The sequence below is a fragment of the Astatotilapia calliptera genome, chromosome 17 (assembly GCF_964374335.1).
Source record: "Astatotilapia calliptera chromosome 17, fAstCal68.1, whole genome shotgun sequence".
Taxonomy (NCBI): domain Eukaryota; kingdom Metazoa; phylum Chordata; class Actinopteri; order Cichliformes; family Cichlidae; genus Astatotilapia; species Astatotilapia calliptera.
The window spans coordinates 20,155,391-20,173,550 of record NC_137438.1 but is presented as its reverse complement, the minus strand read 5'-3'; the positions used below and the strand labels follow the sequence as shown (position 1 = coordinate 20,173,550).

General features: G+C 38.5%; 1 protein-coding gene and 1 long non-coding RNA gene across 3 annotated transcripts in view; one reads left to right on the top strand and one right to left on the bottom strand.

The window, feature by feature from the left end:
- LOC113008852 (leucine-rich repeat-containing G-protein coupled receptor 5) overlaps positions 1–18,160 on the bottom strand; it is a 52,625-nt gene that overhangs the window by 10,647 nt on the left and 23,818 nt on the right. For both annotated transcript variants that reach the window (XM_026146687.2, XM_026146686.2), the window contains exons 5-12: positions 14,787–15,002; positions 13,348–13,419; positions 7,896–7,964; positions 7,500–7,571; positions 6,943–7,014; positions 4,777–4,845; positions 2,163–2,234; positions 1,839–1,904 (exon numbers count right to left, since the gene is read on the bottom strand). In XM_026146687.2, coding sequence (XP_026002472.2) covers positions 1,839–1,904; positions 2,163–2,234; positions 4,777–4,845; positions 6,943–7,014; positions 7,500–7,571; positions 7,896–7,964; positions 13,348–13,419; positions 14,787–15,002 — 708 coding nt within the window. The remainder of the gene's footprint in view (positions 1–1,838; positions 1,905–2,162; positions 2,235–4,776; positions 4,846–6,942; positions 7,015–7,499; positions 7,572–7,895; positions 7,965–13,347; positions 13,420–14,786; positions 15,003–18,160) is intronic.
- LOC145421577 (uncharacterized) lies at positions 13,670–15,468 on the top strand. Its single transcript, XR_013902966.1, has 2 exons — positions 13,670–13,820; positions 14,789–15,468. It is a non-coding gene; the product is annotated as an uncharacterized LOC145421577 (long non-coding RNA).

The following is an 18,160-nucleotide window of genomic DNA, read 5'->3' as shown; positions in this document are numbered from 1 at the left end:
AAGTCATCCACCTGTCAACTTGACCCTCTCCCTACTGTGTTAGTTAAAGCCTGTCTTCCCTTGTTAGCACCTCTCATAACCAATATTATTCATTCCTCCCTGAACACTGGGATTGTTCCTGAAGCACTGAAAAAGGCTTCTGTTATCCCAATTCTCAAAAAGCCTGGTGCAGACCCCAATAACTTTGATAATCTTCGCCCTATATCAAATCTCCCCTTTATTTCAAAAATTCTTGAAAAAGTTGTCGCTGCCCAGCTTCATTTACATCTCAATGACCATAATCTCTATGAACAATTTCAATCTGGTTTCCGCCCCAATCATAGCACAGAAACTGCTCTGTTAAGAATTACCAATGACCTTCTGATGGCAGCTGATTCTGGTCTCCTATCCATTCTCATCCTTCTTGATCTTAGTGCGGCGTTTGATACCATTTCTCTCCTGAACCGTGTAGCTTCCATTGGTATTAGTCACACCCCCCTTGCCTGGTTTACCTGCTATCTCTCAGACCGCACTCAGTTTATCCTTAAATATCCTTTAATTTAAATCCCATTCCTCAACTCTCCATCCTGTTTCTGCTGGTGTGTCCCAGGGTTCAGTATTAGGGCCTCTTTTATTCATTATTCATATGCTTTCTCTTGGTTATATATTCCGAAAATATAATATCAATTTTCACTGTTATGCCGATGACACCCAGCTCTACCTTTCTTCTAAACCCAATTCATCTCTCCCACCTACCTCCCTCTCAAACTGTCTTATTGAGATTAGATCCTGGTTCTCCTCCAATTTTCTCAAACTTAACAGTAATAAAACTGAAGTTTTACTTGTTGGTACACCATCTATCTTAACCACATCCCACAGTTTTTCCATTAACATTGAAAATGCTCCTACCCTTCCCTCCCCTCAGGTTAAGAGTTTGGGTGTCATACTTGATAATACTCTTTCATTCCAGTCTCACATTAATTACATAACCCGGTCTGCTTTACGTAATATTAACCGACTCTGTCCCTTCCTTACTCCTCATGCTGCTGCCATCCTTGTCCATAGTCTTATTACGTCCCGTATTGATTACTGTAATTCCCTCCTATTTGGTCTCCCTAAAAGGTCCTTTCATAAACTCCAACTTCTTCAAAATTCTGTAGCTCGGGTCATAACTTGCACTCCGTTAAGTGCTCATATTACCCCAGTTCTCTGTTTTGTAATTTTAACTTATTTTATGTATTTTATGACTACTGTTCATTTTATTAATTGTGTTTTTTGTAAGGTGACCTTGGGTTTCTGAAAGGCGCCCTCAAATAAAATGTATTATTATCATTATTATTATTATTATTGATTAGTTGTATCCATAAGCTGTATGGGTGCTTCACACGGGCACACATACTGTACCTGCTAAATAATAGATAAAATGGGGGGTGCCACTTGATCTAACTCATATCCCCCGAAAACTAAATCTGAAGCCCTGAACTGTACAAACTCTCAACTCTCACTGTGCAAAATGTCCTCACAAGGCCCAGAACTCACCGCGGTCCTCACAAAAACAGACATACATGTACACACACATATTAGCCATCGTTGTTTCCATTACATCACTAAAGAATCTGTTTTACAGCAAGTGTTTCCTGAATGACCTGATTGGTCAGAAATAGACTATGAGGGTGATAATTATTCCCACAATGCACAGCTGTCTGTACTTTATTGATTGTTATGGTAACTTCAGATTTAATAACTGTGTCTTAAAAGCTTCACGGGCAAAAAATAAGCTATATCCGACCCTCCCAAAAAAGGCAATAAAACATTAAGAAGAACAGTTTAATTAAATGTAAAATGAACATTAAACTCACATTTTTCGAATGCTCTCACAGCCGGAAAAGCTGGGAAGAGTCTGGATTTGATTATAGGAGAGATCGCTGCAGAGGGAGAGAGTGAGTTGAAGCTGTCAGCACCGTAATTTCCTATACACACTGAACACATCACAGCAGCTCCCAGCATACAAGCCAAGACTTAAAAAAATATCTGAAATAAATGAAGCAACAGCAGATATGATTTGATGGACAGACATGAATAGTCCCTGATGATATACAGGGCCTTCAGGGACCACCTTCAGCCTGAGTTCAGTGTTCAGATACATGCAGAGATGTGGATGTAATTGTTGTGTTTGGACTCACAGCAGCTGCAGCTTTGGAAGCTGCTCACAAACCGAACTGGGCAATGAGGTGATTTGAGCTCCGGTGATAGTCCTACACACAGAGAGATAAAACAGAACTAGTTTTCCACGGGAGCAATTTAGAAGTACATTAAAAATGTGTTATGTATTCACAGCCCTGTTTCTAATAAGAAGAAACAGGGCTGTGAATCTTGTGAAAATGAAACAACCTAAAAGATAAAATGCTAAAACTTGGAATTTTTAAGTTTTTTCCCCTTACAGATATTACATTCATATTACAAATTTATCATCAGCAACATGTTTAAAAAGAATGTGCCAGGGAATATTTCACAGTGTGATGCCTTCGACCTTCTTTAAAAAGAGTTCTTGCTTGTTGCAAGTTAGCTAGCTGCTCCATAGATCTGGACTGCCTTTGTCATATATTTAGTTTCATATTGTTCCAGATGTTTTTAAAGGGCTGGGATACATGCAGAATGTGGTTTGGTATTGCTATCCTGAAATATGCACGTCTTTCTCGTACAGAGACGCTGGGAATCTGGGTGGTGACATATGTTTCTTCAAAGTCTGTAGAAACCGTTGAACATCAATGCTGCTGTCACGGATGAACAAGATACTCCCCCCACAGGCACTAATGCCTCTGCAATACCATCATGGAGGATGGCATGGTCTTGCGTAAATAAGCAAGGTCTTCATCTGGATGCATTTGTTTTTTAAGTAGGATTATACAACTTTCTCAGCCTGATCGTGACGTTTAAAAAAAATAAATAGGAAAACTGTTAGATTTTTTAATTTTTAACATTAAATAAGGTACAAGAAGTAAGGAAATTTGTGTTTGGTTGATTATTTCTTTATTGTGACAGTGCTTCTTGGCAGTAAATGTTATACTGTTGAAAAACTTGTTTATTTCCCCTTAAATGGTGCCACACTTGTAAGGAAATGAATTTGTTGGTTGAGCAGCAGAGTTGAGTATGTGGTTTGCACCCATGAAAAAATTGACAAATCTTCTCTGCCAATGACAAACAGCTTATTCTGCTTTTGGCTTTTGTTTTGAGTTTATTGTACTCCAGGTGTTGGAGGCAATCTTAAAGCAGAAAGACATTGAGATAAGGTTCTGCAACTTGTAGCAATCCCATATCTCCACAGTCTGGGACCAAACTCTATACTCCAAGATGACAGTATTTGCCCCCACAGAGCGGAGTTTATCAGAGACCACATCCAGAATTTGGGAGTGGAGAGGACGTAACGACCTGCCTGCAGTCTTGACCTCAACCCCACTGAACTCTTGTGAGATCAGCCTGGCTGTGCTGCTCCTGTCAGAGTGACAAACACACCCACACTGACCGACTTGCGGCAAATGCTAGTTGAAGAATGGGATGTCATCTCTCAGCAGTGCGTGTCCAAGCTCGTGACAAGCATGACGAGGAGGTGCCAGGCTGTCGTAGCTGCACATGGTACTTCCACATGCTACCTGTTTGTTTAATGAACAAATTGTTTCTTCAGACTTCACTCATCCAATCCAGTAAACGACACCAGACAAGAGTCGGTAGCAGAATAAGATGTTTGGCACTGGCAAAGAAGATCTGAGTTTTTCATGGGGGCAACCCACAGATGCATTTTCCTTGAAAATGTGGCTCCACATCAGAGGAAAAGGGGAAATAAACAGGCTTCCTAGTGCTATAAGATTTATTGCTAGAAAGTTTGTTACAACAAAAAAAACAATCTGCCAAACACAGATTCTTTTGGCCTGTAAAGCCTTTAAGAAAGTGATTAAATCTGAAATTAAGTTATTGTTGTCTTTGAACCATTTTCAATTTATTGTAGTCTTGTTTTTTTTGGAAACAGGTTAGTACACAACATGTTTGGGTATATTGTATTGTAAATTGTGTAAAATAAACTGTATATGCTTGTTAAATAGCATGTAGAAACATTGTGATGTGTCCAGGGGCGTCCACAGTGCATTACACTTTACAGCCATGTGTTGAGGTGCTTTGAAGTTGCATTAAGGTTGGAATGACTCCCTTATCCACATGACTGAAATGAAGCCAGTACAGTAATGAGTAATACGGTGAGCGGTCCAAGCTCATTATATGAAAAATAAATCATCAATATGGAAAAGTCTGATTAAAGAAAAGCAGCTACGTGCAGAATTTGGATTCACAGGATGAAACAGGATGTTGGAGAGGGGGGTTAACACTGGAGGGGGTCAAATGGAAGAATGTGGGACGGTTTGTTTGGTTGGACTTTTTATTTCCACCTACTGGTTCAGCGTGAGGTTACTGTTAAATACACACTGCTTTCAGAAATGAGCTTAAATGGAAAAAGACAAGAAAATAAACACAGCCATGGTGTTTATTGTGACACGGAAAAGTGGGTCACAACAAGGAGAAAGAAGGGTTTTAATTTCACGCCGAGCTGCAGAAAAATAAAGTTACAGTCTGTCAGATAGAATAATAATTGCTGTGTATTAATAACAGCAGTGTGATTTGGGGTGTTCAGCTCTCAGAAACACACTCGGATATGAAACATTCCTGTGTGTGTGTGTGTGTGTGTGTGTGTGTGTGTGTGTGTGTGTGTGTGTGTGTGTGTGTGTGTGTGTGTGTGTGCGTGTCACTTACAGGCTCTCCAGGCTTTTGGTTCCCGTCAGATCTGGAAACTCAGTGAGATCTGCAGCTCCATTCAGAGATCTGAGAGTTGGACACGGAAAGAGCGTTTAAGCTAAGAGAAGCAGAAAATGATTTACTGCGTTTCATTATTTGCGTAATTAACATCTGCACTGAACAAAAGGGCAACAGGGAGGTTGAGTCTGCATGTCATATATGCTCAGCGATTACTTGATATTTCTCATCTAAAGCTGTCAACACTTGGATCTGTCATGGGGCGGATCTGTGAGGTTCAAAGACAGAAGCTTCAACTTCAGTTTATCAGTGCTGCTTCTTCTTCTTTCAGCTGCTCCCTTCAGGGGTCACCACAGGGAATCACTTAACCCACTCTCACCCAAACCCCCCATCCTCCTCAGCCACACCACCCTCTGCATGTCCTCCTTCACTTCAATAGTTCTGTCACCACCAGCTTGGCCTCCTGTCTTTTTTTCCAGTGCCACCGTCTCCAAACCAAACATCACAGCAGGTCTCACTACCATCTTGTAAACCTTGCCTTTCAGTCTTGGTGCTCTCCTTCTGCTACAGTCGGCCATTGCTTTGGATGGTATTTAAACTCAGTTTATGGATATGTTCATTGGAAACCACTGAATCTGTCTTTAGTGGCTGAAGGAAAGGGCAGATGGACATCTCTTTGACTCCACAGCTACTGCTTTATGCCATCCATACATCCAGATGTAAGACATTTTGGTCCAGCATCTTATGTTGTCATTCCATTTTGCTTTGATGCAGAGCTGAAACTTCTGAGGCAATGGAAGATACCTCTACCATACTAAGGGCCTGTGAAAGGCCAGCAGGCATTTTGATCATCCTTGATGGTCCTACAAGAGGTGGCTAACTTTGTAATAGCTGCTGCCATGCTCTACCTTCAGAGTATATCTCTGTGGCACTACTGAAACTGGTCTTGGAGCGTGAATGGAGTGCATTTACAGCTTGGTTTTGAAAGATTTTACTAATGATATATTCCTAAAACAAAATCAGAAAAATGTAATTTGTTTTCCTGAAATAAAGATAACTTAAGGACTTGTGATGCTGCATGAAGGGTCCAGCAAAATGTCTTCAGGTGCCGTGTTGAAAGAAATAAAAAAGAAACAACTATCTCACATCCTTAACGTGTTGACCGGAAATCCAGAGCAGAAATTATGTAATACTGATAATATACATATCTGTGACAAGATTGTTAGACAGAAATTTGGGTCATGGGCATTATTGCCTCATCTTATTTGGAACTTTATTCATGTTTAATGAACATCCATCAATCGAACAGAAGATGTACAGTGATTAATAAATTTATTAGCGCACCACCCAATGGAAGGATATGCCATAGCTATCCTAAATGCACAGTATTGGTAATTACTGAAATCACGTTTTATGTTTCTGTAATCGGTTAATCAGCCTGTATGAACAAGCTTGGTAATTCTTAAATACTTGCTTAAATATTTAAATACTTTACTTGCATTCCTGAACAGAAAAAATATATATTTTAATTTGTTGAATGTTATGCTTTCAAGTGCAGTGTGTTGGCTTAAATTTGGAATGCAGTTTGTTTTTGCCTAATAAGTAACAATATAAATGTAGTTTTGCAGATGTTTTGGACAGATGTCTAAAATACCTGTTGTTTTCTTGTTTTTTTTTTGGGGTAAAATTCCCTGCTCCTTTTATTGACTTCTAATAATGGAAGAAAGTTCCCATATTTATGTAGACATGTTTAAAAAATTGCTCCTTGATATCAGTTTCACTTTTAGTTTAAGCCTGTTTGTCTAGAAATGATCATTTGGACCTTTATGAATATTATCGGCTCATAAAGTTCGAGGAGTTTATGTTATGCCAGCCTCCTCTTTGAATGGCTGGAAGGAGTTTCTGGTGTGAAGGTGAAGGTCCTTACAGTTCAATCTAAATTCAGATTCAAGAATATTTAGAAAAGATTCAGTAGTTTTAACTGACTCATTGCTTTGAGACTTATTTATGTCTCTGATCTTGATTAGGCAGAAGTAAAAATGTCTCTATTCTATTGTTTGTCAGGCAGAAAAGTCCCAAAACATACTGAAGCACTTAACAGGTTTAGTTAAATCTATAAAAGTGCTGTGCTGTGTTATTTGTGTGTTGAATTTGAGTGTTTCTCACAGCATGCGAAGCTCTGGTAGGTTCTGGAAGGCCGAGCGTCCGACAGAGTGAATTGGGTTGTCATAAAAAAATCTGCAAAACATCCACAAAAACACGTTTTTCATCTCAGGCTGCAGTGAGAAGCTAACAAGTGTTAAACAGAGGTTAGCAAAATTACTTAAGATGCTGGATATAAACATGGAGACAGCCACCATGCTATTGTAGCTTTTTGATTTCTCATACGACAGGGGATCGAACTGAGAAACCGAGGGGCTCTGCATGCCCCACCCTAAAACATAATAAAACATGTTTCATGATCTTTTTAAAAAAAATTATTATCACTAATAATTATCACCGAGCATAAACATCATGTTTAGTTCAACAAAACTCATCAGCAAAGTTTTTATCAAGGTGACAACGGAGTAAGAAGAAGGATCATCATTCATGACTGTCACTATCTTAAGGATATAAAAAATAACAGATGAATTTAGCAGATTATTGATTTTATCCTCATTAATTTTGGAACCAGGAAGTAAAAAATATTGCAATCTGTTGAATCTGTTATTAGTTGTACCTACATGGTGTTCAGTAAAGGGTTCCCAGTGAAGGCGTGCTCCGGGATAGACTGGATGTTGTTGCTATGGAATCCGCTAAACGGGAAGATAAAGGAAATTAGTTTCCACCATGTGTTATTATAAAAGTTCCTTCCTTCATTTCATCATTATTACTGGGAAGCTTCACTCGCCCTTCTCGTTATTTTGATGACAGTCGTGATTGATTGAACTAACTTTCAGGGAAATTTTTTTATTGATTTTGTCCTTTTTTCTTTTTCATCAAATATGTAAACAGTCAAGCATAAGATGCTGTCCACATCTTGCCTCATATGCTAAAATTTTCTAAACCGGAGAACCTGAGCTAGCCATGTCTGCTGTGGATAAACAGATGCCTTTTTCAATCAGTCGGTTGAGACTCACAGCTCCTTGAGGTGGCTGAGTGATCGTATGGCTGTGGGAAACTCCACCAGGCTGTTGAAGTTCAGATCTCTGAGGAAGAAAAAGAGAGATTTCCTTATGTAGCGTCTTCTGCAGCGCCCCTTGGTGTGTAAATGCCAAGGTGCTAAAAAGTTCTGCTGAACTTTGTTGAATTAATTACCTTTCACATCAGTAAAGAAGAAAACTAATATTTCTGTAATATTTCTGACAATAAAATGTTTATAAATTAGAATAATGTTTGTTTCAAAAAAAAAAAAAATTGGATTTGTCACCAGTAGCAGGAAGCACCAGTTATACTGGCAATGGCAAAGTCTAGGCTAGAAATACAATCTCTGTACTGAGAATTGTGGACTCTCAATTTGAACATAAATCCCATATTAGTATTGATAAATCTCAAATTGAGAGTATAGTGTAAAGTAGAGATGGCACGATACCACTTTTTCATGTCCGATACCGATAATGATATCATAAATTTGGATATCTGCTGATACCGATATGTATCCGATATAGTGTTTTTTAATCAATAAAACTGTTTTTTTAATATCTTGCTGCTTTTTGTATAAGTTCATACTCAAGTTAAAAAAAAAACACTAAAGCTATTCTGTCATACCTGTATGCAAAAAATACACTGCACCCAAAATATTTCATAGTTCAGCAAAACTGATCAATCTAATAAACTTAAACCTGCACCATCCTCCCTATTCTGGTATTTTAAAGAGTACTTAGCAGAAATATTAAGCAACCTAACTAATAGGGTTCTAAAACTCCCAGCAAAAACCACCCCCAGCAAAAACCACGAATAAATTCTTTACAAATCCTACCATGTGGATTCATGGATTTTTTTTTCACATTCTGTCTCTCACAGTTGAAGTGTACCTCTGGTGCAAATTACTGACCTCTGTCATCATTTTAAGTGGGGGAACTTGCACAATCGGTGGCTGACTAAATACTTTTTTGCCCCACTGTATGTAGAAAAGGATCCTGGTGTGCAAAGTAATATTAAATCAATTCTAACAACAGATTATCAAGCTTAAAGGTGCTGCTGTTGTTCAGCCGCTGGTTTCCTCTTTCTGGAGCGAAGTGGGCGATAGACAAGCAAGAGAGACGGACTCGTGACAGAAAAGCCGATCAGCTGATCATTGATCAGTTTCATGATTGAAGTAGCAGCAGGAGAGGGAGGGAGAGGGAGGCAGTCGTTCCATATATCGGTTGTTAAGCTTAACTCGGCAATGGTTTACAAACATTCAGAGAGGAACTTACACATTTGCTTTACTTCACTCTGGGATCACTTCCTCGGAAATGAAATGCCGGATTGGTAGCGAGGCTACAAATACACACAGCCGCTCTATCACGTGAGGCATACTGCTGCCACGTGCTACGGTTATTTTGTGAGGTGCTTTTTTGTTATTTAATGGATCGGATTACATTTTTTTATTTCTCTCCAATATCCGATCCAGTAATTTACGTCAGTATCGGACAGATACCGATACGTAATATCGGATTGGTCCATCTGTAGTGTAAAGTATATAGAAGTATATACACTTTATATATAACTCTGTACTCTTAATGATAACCTTTAGATTGGGAATATAGCATGGTAAACACCTGCCCTTGGGGAATAATATACTTTAAACAAGGAATGTTGGGAAGCAAATAGCACCAAAGTCACACCAATAATCTAAACTGGAAATTTCATCTCCAGACTGGTAACTGCTTCACATTTAGAAAACCAGCTCTACACTGGGAATTATGTTAGTTCTATTACAAAAAAGCAGTTTTTAAGTAGCTGTGGGAATGTCAGCTTTATATTAGAAAAGTGTTTCACGTAAATGTTTGGGTTTTAAGTTTGATGTTTAGCTTAATCTTTTTTTCCCCGTCTTTTGAGTTTATTAAAGAAACATTTAACTGTGCCTCCCTCTTTTGCTCTTTTCTTTCATCACCAGCAGAGACTAGAGCATTCTTCAAGTCCACACATGGCTTCAATTAGGTTCTCTCATCCATCTCTGGGATGCAGGTGGCTATTATACACACTGTGTGTGGAATGAAGCTGCCACATTGTGAAAAATACCATTAAATTGAAATTGCTTCCGTCTGGTTCTGAGTGTGTGAGTACATGTGTGTGTCCGGGGGACGATCAGGAACAACAATAACTGGTATGCTTTCTGTTTTCCAAGGTTATTATTGATGGAGCTTGGACGTTTGGGATTGGATGAGAGATTTTTCAGACATCTACAATCAGGTTAGGATTTTTGGATTTGTGGCTGGGTTTGTATCAAGCCTTCTTGTTTCTGTCTCTCATAGATTACTTTAGTTTTGATGTAATGATTCGGTTTTTTGTAATGAATGTATTTACAGAGATAGGAAAATTAATAAACCTTTGCCTTGAAGTTAAGCAAATAATTTGTTACATTAAATAGTAAATAGTAATCAAATATCATTTTAGCTTAAATTCTGCCTCCGAATAATTGTGTCTTCCATGTCCATGTAACAAGTGTTTTCTTTTATTACTTTGTACTTTGATTTATAGCGTTATAGATGCACATCAGTTAGCATGATTAGCCCCAGCCTTGCTAATGCTTGCTACACTTAGTAAGCTAATCTATTTATCCTCTAAACAGGAAATATTGAGTCAAATTTGTAATGTTAACTCTCAATGTTTTGAAGCGTAACATCAGGGGCAAGAACGATTACGTTGGAAATATTAATCTGGGATATGATCGGTCAAAACTTGGACTAAAGGCTGTGCTAAAAATCCTGTGAGAGGTTATGAGTCATCATAGGCATTAAGGCTAACTCTAATTTAGGACAATTTTGTTAATGAAAGTCAGCTCAAGATTTTAGGCATCTGCTGCCCTATGACAACTGGGATAAGCTCCAACCCAATGAATAAATGGGAAAAAAATGGATGGATGGATGGATGGACGACCATTATCAAATCTGGATTAGGAACATCAGCCATGCTCGACGCAAGCTTTGGATATTATCATTTTTAGATAGTCTGTACTGGAATGGTTGGCTCTTGGATAAACACCTTTACAGTGGGAATGGTGAGCTCTGCACACAGAGTGATAAACCTTAGCCAGTGAACTTGAAGAGTTCAAAGACAGACCCAATGAATGGGAAATACAGCAGGTGGAAATAAACCCAACTGATCCCTTAAGACTTGGTTTTCATTGACATATATTACTTTCTCTACTGAAAATAATTAAGAACATGCTATGGCTCATTATCTTGACTGTCAGGTGTCAGTCAGCATGGTGGTTTTTATTTTTGTGGGTTGGGTCATGTTACCCACAAACAGTCTCAAAGGTTTGTGTGGAGATGTTTTGAGAGCTGGATTTTGGTCTTCTGTTCACCACTGTTTCCGTCACTTACTGGAACCAGAAAATCTTAATTTGGCCAAAAGGGAGGAGGCCTACATGAAACATGAAAGAATGTTCTTCCACAAGTCGGATGTGTTTTCCTTTAGGTCTGATCAGAGCTTGGTTGCATTAATTTTTTTTCTGCTCTCATATCCGTTTTCCTGGTCCCTCTCTGTCTGTGTTTGTAGCTTCAGATGAACACGAGTCTCTGCTCTGGTTTATTATTGCTCATCATACAGGTACACAGCCTCCCAACACGCATACACACACAAACACATGCTGCCCATGAATGTGTGTGTGCATGAATAGTAATTATGATTAGCATACAGCCCAGGCCACACACAGAGCCAGCTAAGCGCACACAGAAGTATTTCCAAATGAAGTCCGTGTATGTTTGTGTGTTTAAACCTGCTTCTCTGGTTGACTGAGAAAACAGAAACATTTCTATCCACACACACATTCCTCAGATTATACGCACACACACAACATAAACACACACACACACAGGTTAATCTGCTCTGTCTCCATTTAATATTTCCATGTAAAATGCTTACTGGTGACGGCAGAAACAACTGGTATCTCGCCATAAAGCGTGTACTGGCTTGGATTGCTAATGGATAAAATAAGATTGATGATCATTTTAAGAGCGAGCATTTCTCAGAAAATTCCCACATGTGTTTCTGTTCAAGCACGCGCCATTTTTTAGAACTTTTAAAATCAGCTGTATGTGGAGCTCATGATGCTGCTAGCCATCAGTAAACTGTACTGTATATTAATAATATACCTACAAATGACACAAATAGATGTTTTGATCTTGGACAAGTTGGTTGTAAAAAATATGTTTATGACAAAATAGAATATAAATCTAAAAAAAGCGTCTAACTTCTGTGATAAAGGTGAGGTTTTTACAGCCTATTTTTAGTCTTCCTCCCTGTATTAGTTAATTTCTGCCTTTATTTTGAAAGTCAGCAGCCTTTCATGTTTTTACTTCCTTCCTTTGTTCTTTTCCCACCCTGCTCACGGTCTTTATTGAGTTTCTCCCTCAATCTTTGTCTTCATCATCAATTCTTGCTCTCGAGTTTCTTGAGCCCTCCAATGACCCTGAGTTGGATAAAGGAAAGAAAATTGATGTTTTTCCATTGTGTGGATCTTATTGTTTATCTGAAAGCTCCAGATTCTTTATTTTTTCCATCAGCCTGACTGACCTGTCTCCTTGGTGTCTATAATTTGGATTGTTTACTAAGTTGAACAAAATAAATATGACGGCTCATCAAACAGACTGCAACTTAAGAAATCAAGAACAAACATGAAGAAACGTCAACACGTTGTGTTTTACGTGTTTTTGCAGCCTTTTTCTATTTGCTGGTGTTGCATTGCAGTTGATCTCACAGGGCCACTGTAAAGTGCCATTATATACATTGAGCCTGAATATACATATATGACAGAAAACAACATTAAAAAAATAAATGTATCAGATTTATCAATTGTTTTTTTTCTTCGTTTAACGTTTATTTATTACTTACTGCAGGGATCTCAAACTTTCTCCTGATAGTCAGAATTTGGCGTAATCCAGTCCAGCCCACTGAATGCCTTTGCAAACTGAAATAAATGCAGGGATGGAGTGCATAATTTTCAAACTAGATGTGGGCTCCAACTTATCAAAAAAAGATCATCAAGGTGTTTATTCTCTTCAAAGCCACAGATCTGAACTGTCGGCAGTTTTACAGTCTTACCATAGCTTGCCTTACCACATCAAAATAAAATATGTACGCTAAAGAGCAGTGCTAACATTGCTCTTTAAGGCTTTCTCTGGAGCTTTGCTGGTACTTTCTCTTTGTTTCCTTATATCTTTGTGCTAAGGTAGGCTAAAGATGAAACTCTTGAAAAGAAAGAAAAAAGATTCCTCCAAATCAGTGCAGGTTCTTTGAACATAAATCCCATTAAGGATCCTCTACAAATGTAAAAATTAAGGCTCTCTCATCTCCTAACCCTTCACCCTGACCCCAACTCAACCCTGACTGCTCCAACTCCTGCTCACACGCACTCACACGAGCGCACACACAGAAACTCACAGCGTCTCCAAACTGTGGAGTCCGTGGAAGCAGTTCGGTCCCATGGAAACGATCCTATTGTTGTTGAGATGCCTGGGGAGAGAGAGAGCGAGAGACTGATGGACTAATGAAGCAGACAAAGACTGTGTGTGTGTGCGTGTGTGTGTGCGTTCTTTCAAAGGGGCCCAGGAGTCTCTCAAGAAGGTTTTTTTCTTTTGGTAATTTCATGCAAATTAGCTTCAAACCGATTGGACAAAAGGAATGACAGCAGACTTCAATGCTGCCGCGCTGAATGCCATCACACAAACAGAGAGCTTGCATGTTATTAAGGAGCTAATACAGACGGACGGGGACAGTCGCTTCCACGGTTGAACTTAATGCTCCTAACAAAAACACACACAGATAAAAACAAAAACACTACCCAAAAAGTGGAAAAGAGTTTCTGTAAGCCTGCATATGAAGAATAGATCTGATTTAAACCCTGATGTTTTAAGGTCAGTAAACTTAAGTTAAGCTTTTTGAAATGAGTTTAAATTAAATTACACCACACACAACTATTTTTCTGAATCTGAAGCAGATATATGGGCAAAGAATGAATTTTTATTTATCATTTAACTCATTTACAAAATTTTCAACTTTAAAATATATAGATACATTTTTAAAAAGATAAAACAAATTTAAGCTAAACTGTTGTAAGATGGTAGTCGGTGGTTATACCGCACCATCATTTTGGTAAACGAGATTCTCCTTTTGATCTCCTCACAGAGTGTTTGCCTGACTTAAACTTGATTGGTAAATGAAAATCATACTACAAGCAGGAAATAAATGAAATCCATTTGACCATGAAAAATCTTTTTCTCCCTTTTGCTACAGATTCTTTATGTTTATATACAAATCTCAGAAATCAGTTTCTGAGATTACAGCTACTGGATCTATGCTAAAAAATGTCTCAATTATAACAGAATAACAAAGTAAGATAGCCTACTAATAAACTATCTACCTAAATCTAATGTATGGTATGTTTGCTATGGACAACCACTGTTGGATTTACTCATAAATAAACCAAATTTAGCCAGCTCCTTTCATTGGTAACCAGCCTAGTTTAACAGCAAATCTACTACCAACACCATTAGTTAACTGGTCCTCCAAGACGGTCCTGTAAACATTCCAACCATTGTAGATAGTTGGAATGTACAGGCTATCCTGTATATATTGTACATACTATTGTTTGAGTAATTACGATTGTTTTTTTGTACTTTTTATATTTTACATTTATATTTATTATTGAAACTTGCACCAAGGGAGTGGCACTCCAATTTCGTTGTACTCTGTACAATGACAATAAAGGCTATTCTATTCTATTTCTATTCTATTCAATGGAACCCTAGTGTCACATAAGGTGTTCTACTCTATTCTACTCTATTTGTTTGCTCTGGATAACCCAAGTTGTGTATACATACAGCACCACCAGGCGGCCCAGCTTGCTGAAGGCATGGTCGGGGATGTGGCTGATGTGGTTGAGGGCAAGTGTCATGGCCTGCAGGGCAGGGAGCTCGCCCAGCGCCTCCACTGGGACCTCCCTCAGAGAGTTATCATCCAGCCAGAGGTGACGGAGTGAACGCAGGCCAGAGAAACAGCCAGCGGGAACACTAGAGATATGATTGGCGTCCAGTCGGCTATGAAGAGATATACACACTGAATTTAAATGTACATTCAAGCAAACAGTTATGTGTACATATATATGTAAATGCATTTATGACGTTTCACAGTTTCACACACACAATCTAAACCCATTTTAGCTCCTACCTCAAAAACACTGTGCGCTGTCGATCCTACGTGCTGCACAATAATATTCAATATTTACTGTTATATTCACATAGATCATCACGATGATGTTGTTTATTATATTGCTCTTTTTTTTTGCTTGCTCTCTCTTTTTTCTTTCTCAACAGATGATCCAGGTGATTGATATGTGTATTTTTTGTCTGTTTGTTTTGTTGGTTTTTGTTTTTTGCCCTTCATCACCGTTCCTCTTGCCTGCTGTTTTTCTTTCCCTCTTTCTTTCTCCCTTTTCTTTCCCCCAGTCAAGTCTGTCCCATGTGTAGCAAGTGAAAATAAAATAAAATAAACAATAAAAGCAAAGGTGAATCAAAAAGACCAATACAGCAAGGCCGGGATGATCCATTTGGTAAAATAAATCTGTTGGGCATCTTTCTTTACCTTTAGACAATAATTCTGATGGCAAAAGAACCAAACGGGACAGGCGGGAAAAAAAAAGTTTCACTGAGCAATTCTGTATACATATTGCCAATGAGTCAGGTTGGTGCAAACACATAACTGTATATAATATGCAGAATGTAAGATTTTTGGTACTAAAAGTTTTTTGCTCTTTGCCAGTAAACGAGAGGTAATTTCAAAACCCGATGATCCTATAATATTTGCACATAGGAAAGGATGGCTAGCTAGCTCCAGATATCAGATAGAAACATCAGAAATCTTAAACTATTGGCCATTATCCCCAGAGACTGGGACGATTCCCAGATTGGTTTAATCAATAAATTAGGGACAAGATTTAGGGTTGGCTCCAAAATTAAATTTTCTGTTTGGAGGTATTTAGAAATCTAGCAACGTTTCTGATTCAACTGTAGAAACATAAAAATTAATAAACAGCCTTTTAAATTGAAGAGTTTTCTTTTTCTTTAAACTAACAACATACAGTACAAAAAAGTGCAGTTACTAAAAAAAATGGTAAAAAAAAACAAAACCCCAAAACAAAACAACAACAAAACAAAAACAAAGACTAAATTTAGTGATGGAACCTTCGACTTCTGGGCCCTATTTCAGGAAGCCGGTTTAGTGCAAACTCTGAGTAAGTATACCCTGGGTTAACGAAAACTCTGGGTTTTTGGTTTCACAAAGCGAGTTTAGATTAATTCTGAGTGAGTTACTATGACGACACACTCCGTGAAGCTAACCTGCCCCCTAGCAGGTTTACTTCAACTAACCCTGACGTTCTCCGCCTCTTTGTCAGAAACCTGACTGTAGGAAGTGTCAGACATGGCGTGTCCCTTCCTTGAAGAGCCAGTAGATCGTGAAGCCCAAATTCTCCGCAGAGCTCTCCGCTGGGAGAGAGTGATCAGAGAGCGTTTGGACATTTTATCATTTCCTGATGATTTCCTGTGTGAACGTTACCGTTTTTCAGCACAATCTATAATTTATTTGAATAACATCCTCAGGCCTAATATTGCTCATGTGACACATCGCGGACATCCTCTCAGTTCTGTACATATTATTTGTATTGCACTTCGGTTTTTTGCAAACGGGAGCTTTCTGTATAATATTGGTTACGCTGAGCACGTTTCCAAGGCTACCGTCTGTCGGGCAGTCAGGAATGTTACAGTTGCACTGAAACGTCTCCTGTACTCGTCTGTGGTGTTCCCCGGTCATAGACCCACAAGATTTATCAAAGAGGGATGCCACAAAATTGCAGGTAGCAGGATGAACAGAACTTAATTCATGATGTGGTGATACTTGAACTACTACTTAAATTTTACATTTATTCTCACGGTTCCCAGGCGTGATTGGCTGTATAGATGGCACTCACATTCCAATCATTGCTCCTTCAGTAAATGAAGGAGACTATGTGAACAGGAAGTCTTTCCACAGCATTAATGTACAGGTACATAGTTCCCTGTAGCATTTCAAACTAACAAATTATTTCATTATAGTAATGGATGCTAATTTGTGTTCTCTGCACTGTGAAGATCATATGTGATGCTGCCAACATTATCACAAATATGGAAGCCAACTGCTCAGCCTCTGTGAGTGGTGGTGGTGGAGGACCTCCACCTGTTTTTCGGGCCTCCGCTTTTTTTTCTGTTGGCTATAACGGGTCACATTTGAGCATACAGAGTAAGCAAATATGTACTTGTAATGTGCTCAGATAATTTCAATAAGTGCTTACAGAGGGGAAATTAATGTAGCCTCTAACTGCAATTGATTTACATGGGACAAACAGACCAAGCACTATGGCTCATGATACAATTACACCTTACCTGTTTGGACTATATTTTTATATTTCATTTTTACTTGCTGCCAGGAACGTTTGGGGCCTGTTGGGTTGCACCTGTGCTCACGTCACATCACAAAATAAAATGTATAAAATATAAAATAAAATAAAATATAATAAAATAACGTGTTAAATGGGTGGAAATCCCTAGATCAATGTTTAAATTAACACTCACGCATTGACTCTGTCGGCTATGTTTTGCCATGCATGCTCCCTTTCTTTTGCAGCTGAGGCTGTGTTACTTTTTTTCCGCAAAATTTGCATGTTATCGGCATATACTGCCATCAGAATTTCGGCCTCAAGTGCTGTAAAATACATTGACCGCGCCTTCTTTCCCTCCGTCTCCATGGTGACTCGCTTAATCTGTGCTCCACTAATCAGGGCTTTATGTATCCTCGTGCTTTAACTTGGGGTTAAAGCAACTCCGCGTTGACTGAACTAATTGTTATCAGCCTTTCTGAATCCGAATATTCCGAGTTGGACAGTTCGGGGTTACTCAACCCTGAGTATCGTTTTTCACTCTGAGTTTTCTAAACCGGCTTCCTGAAATAGGGCCCTGCTCTGCAGATAACATACTAATTTCTCATTTTTAATAAAAAGTACAAAAAACCCAGCCATCCTTTCTGCAATTTTTAACTTAATGCGGCATTATAGTTACATAATTAAGACACTTTAGAACTAATAACTCTCTTTACTGATTAAATTATTATTAAATTATTCACATAATAACAGAAAACATCTACTTTTTGAGATGCACAATAAAAG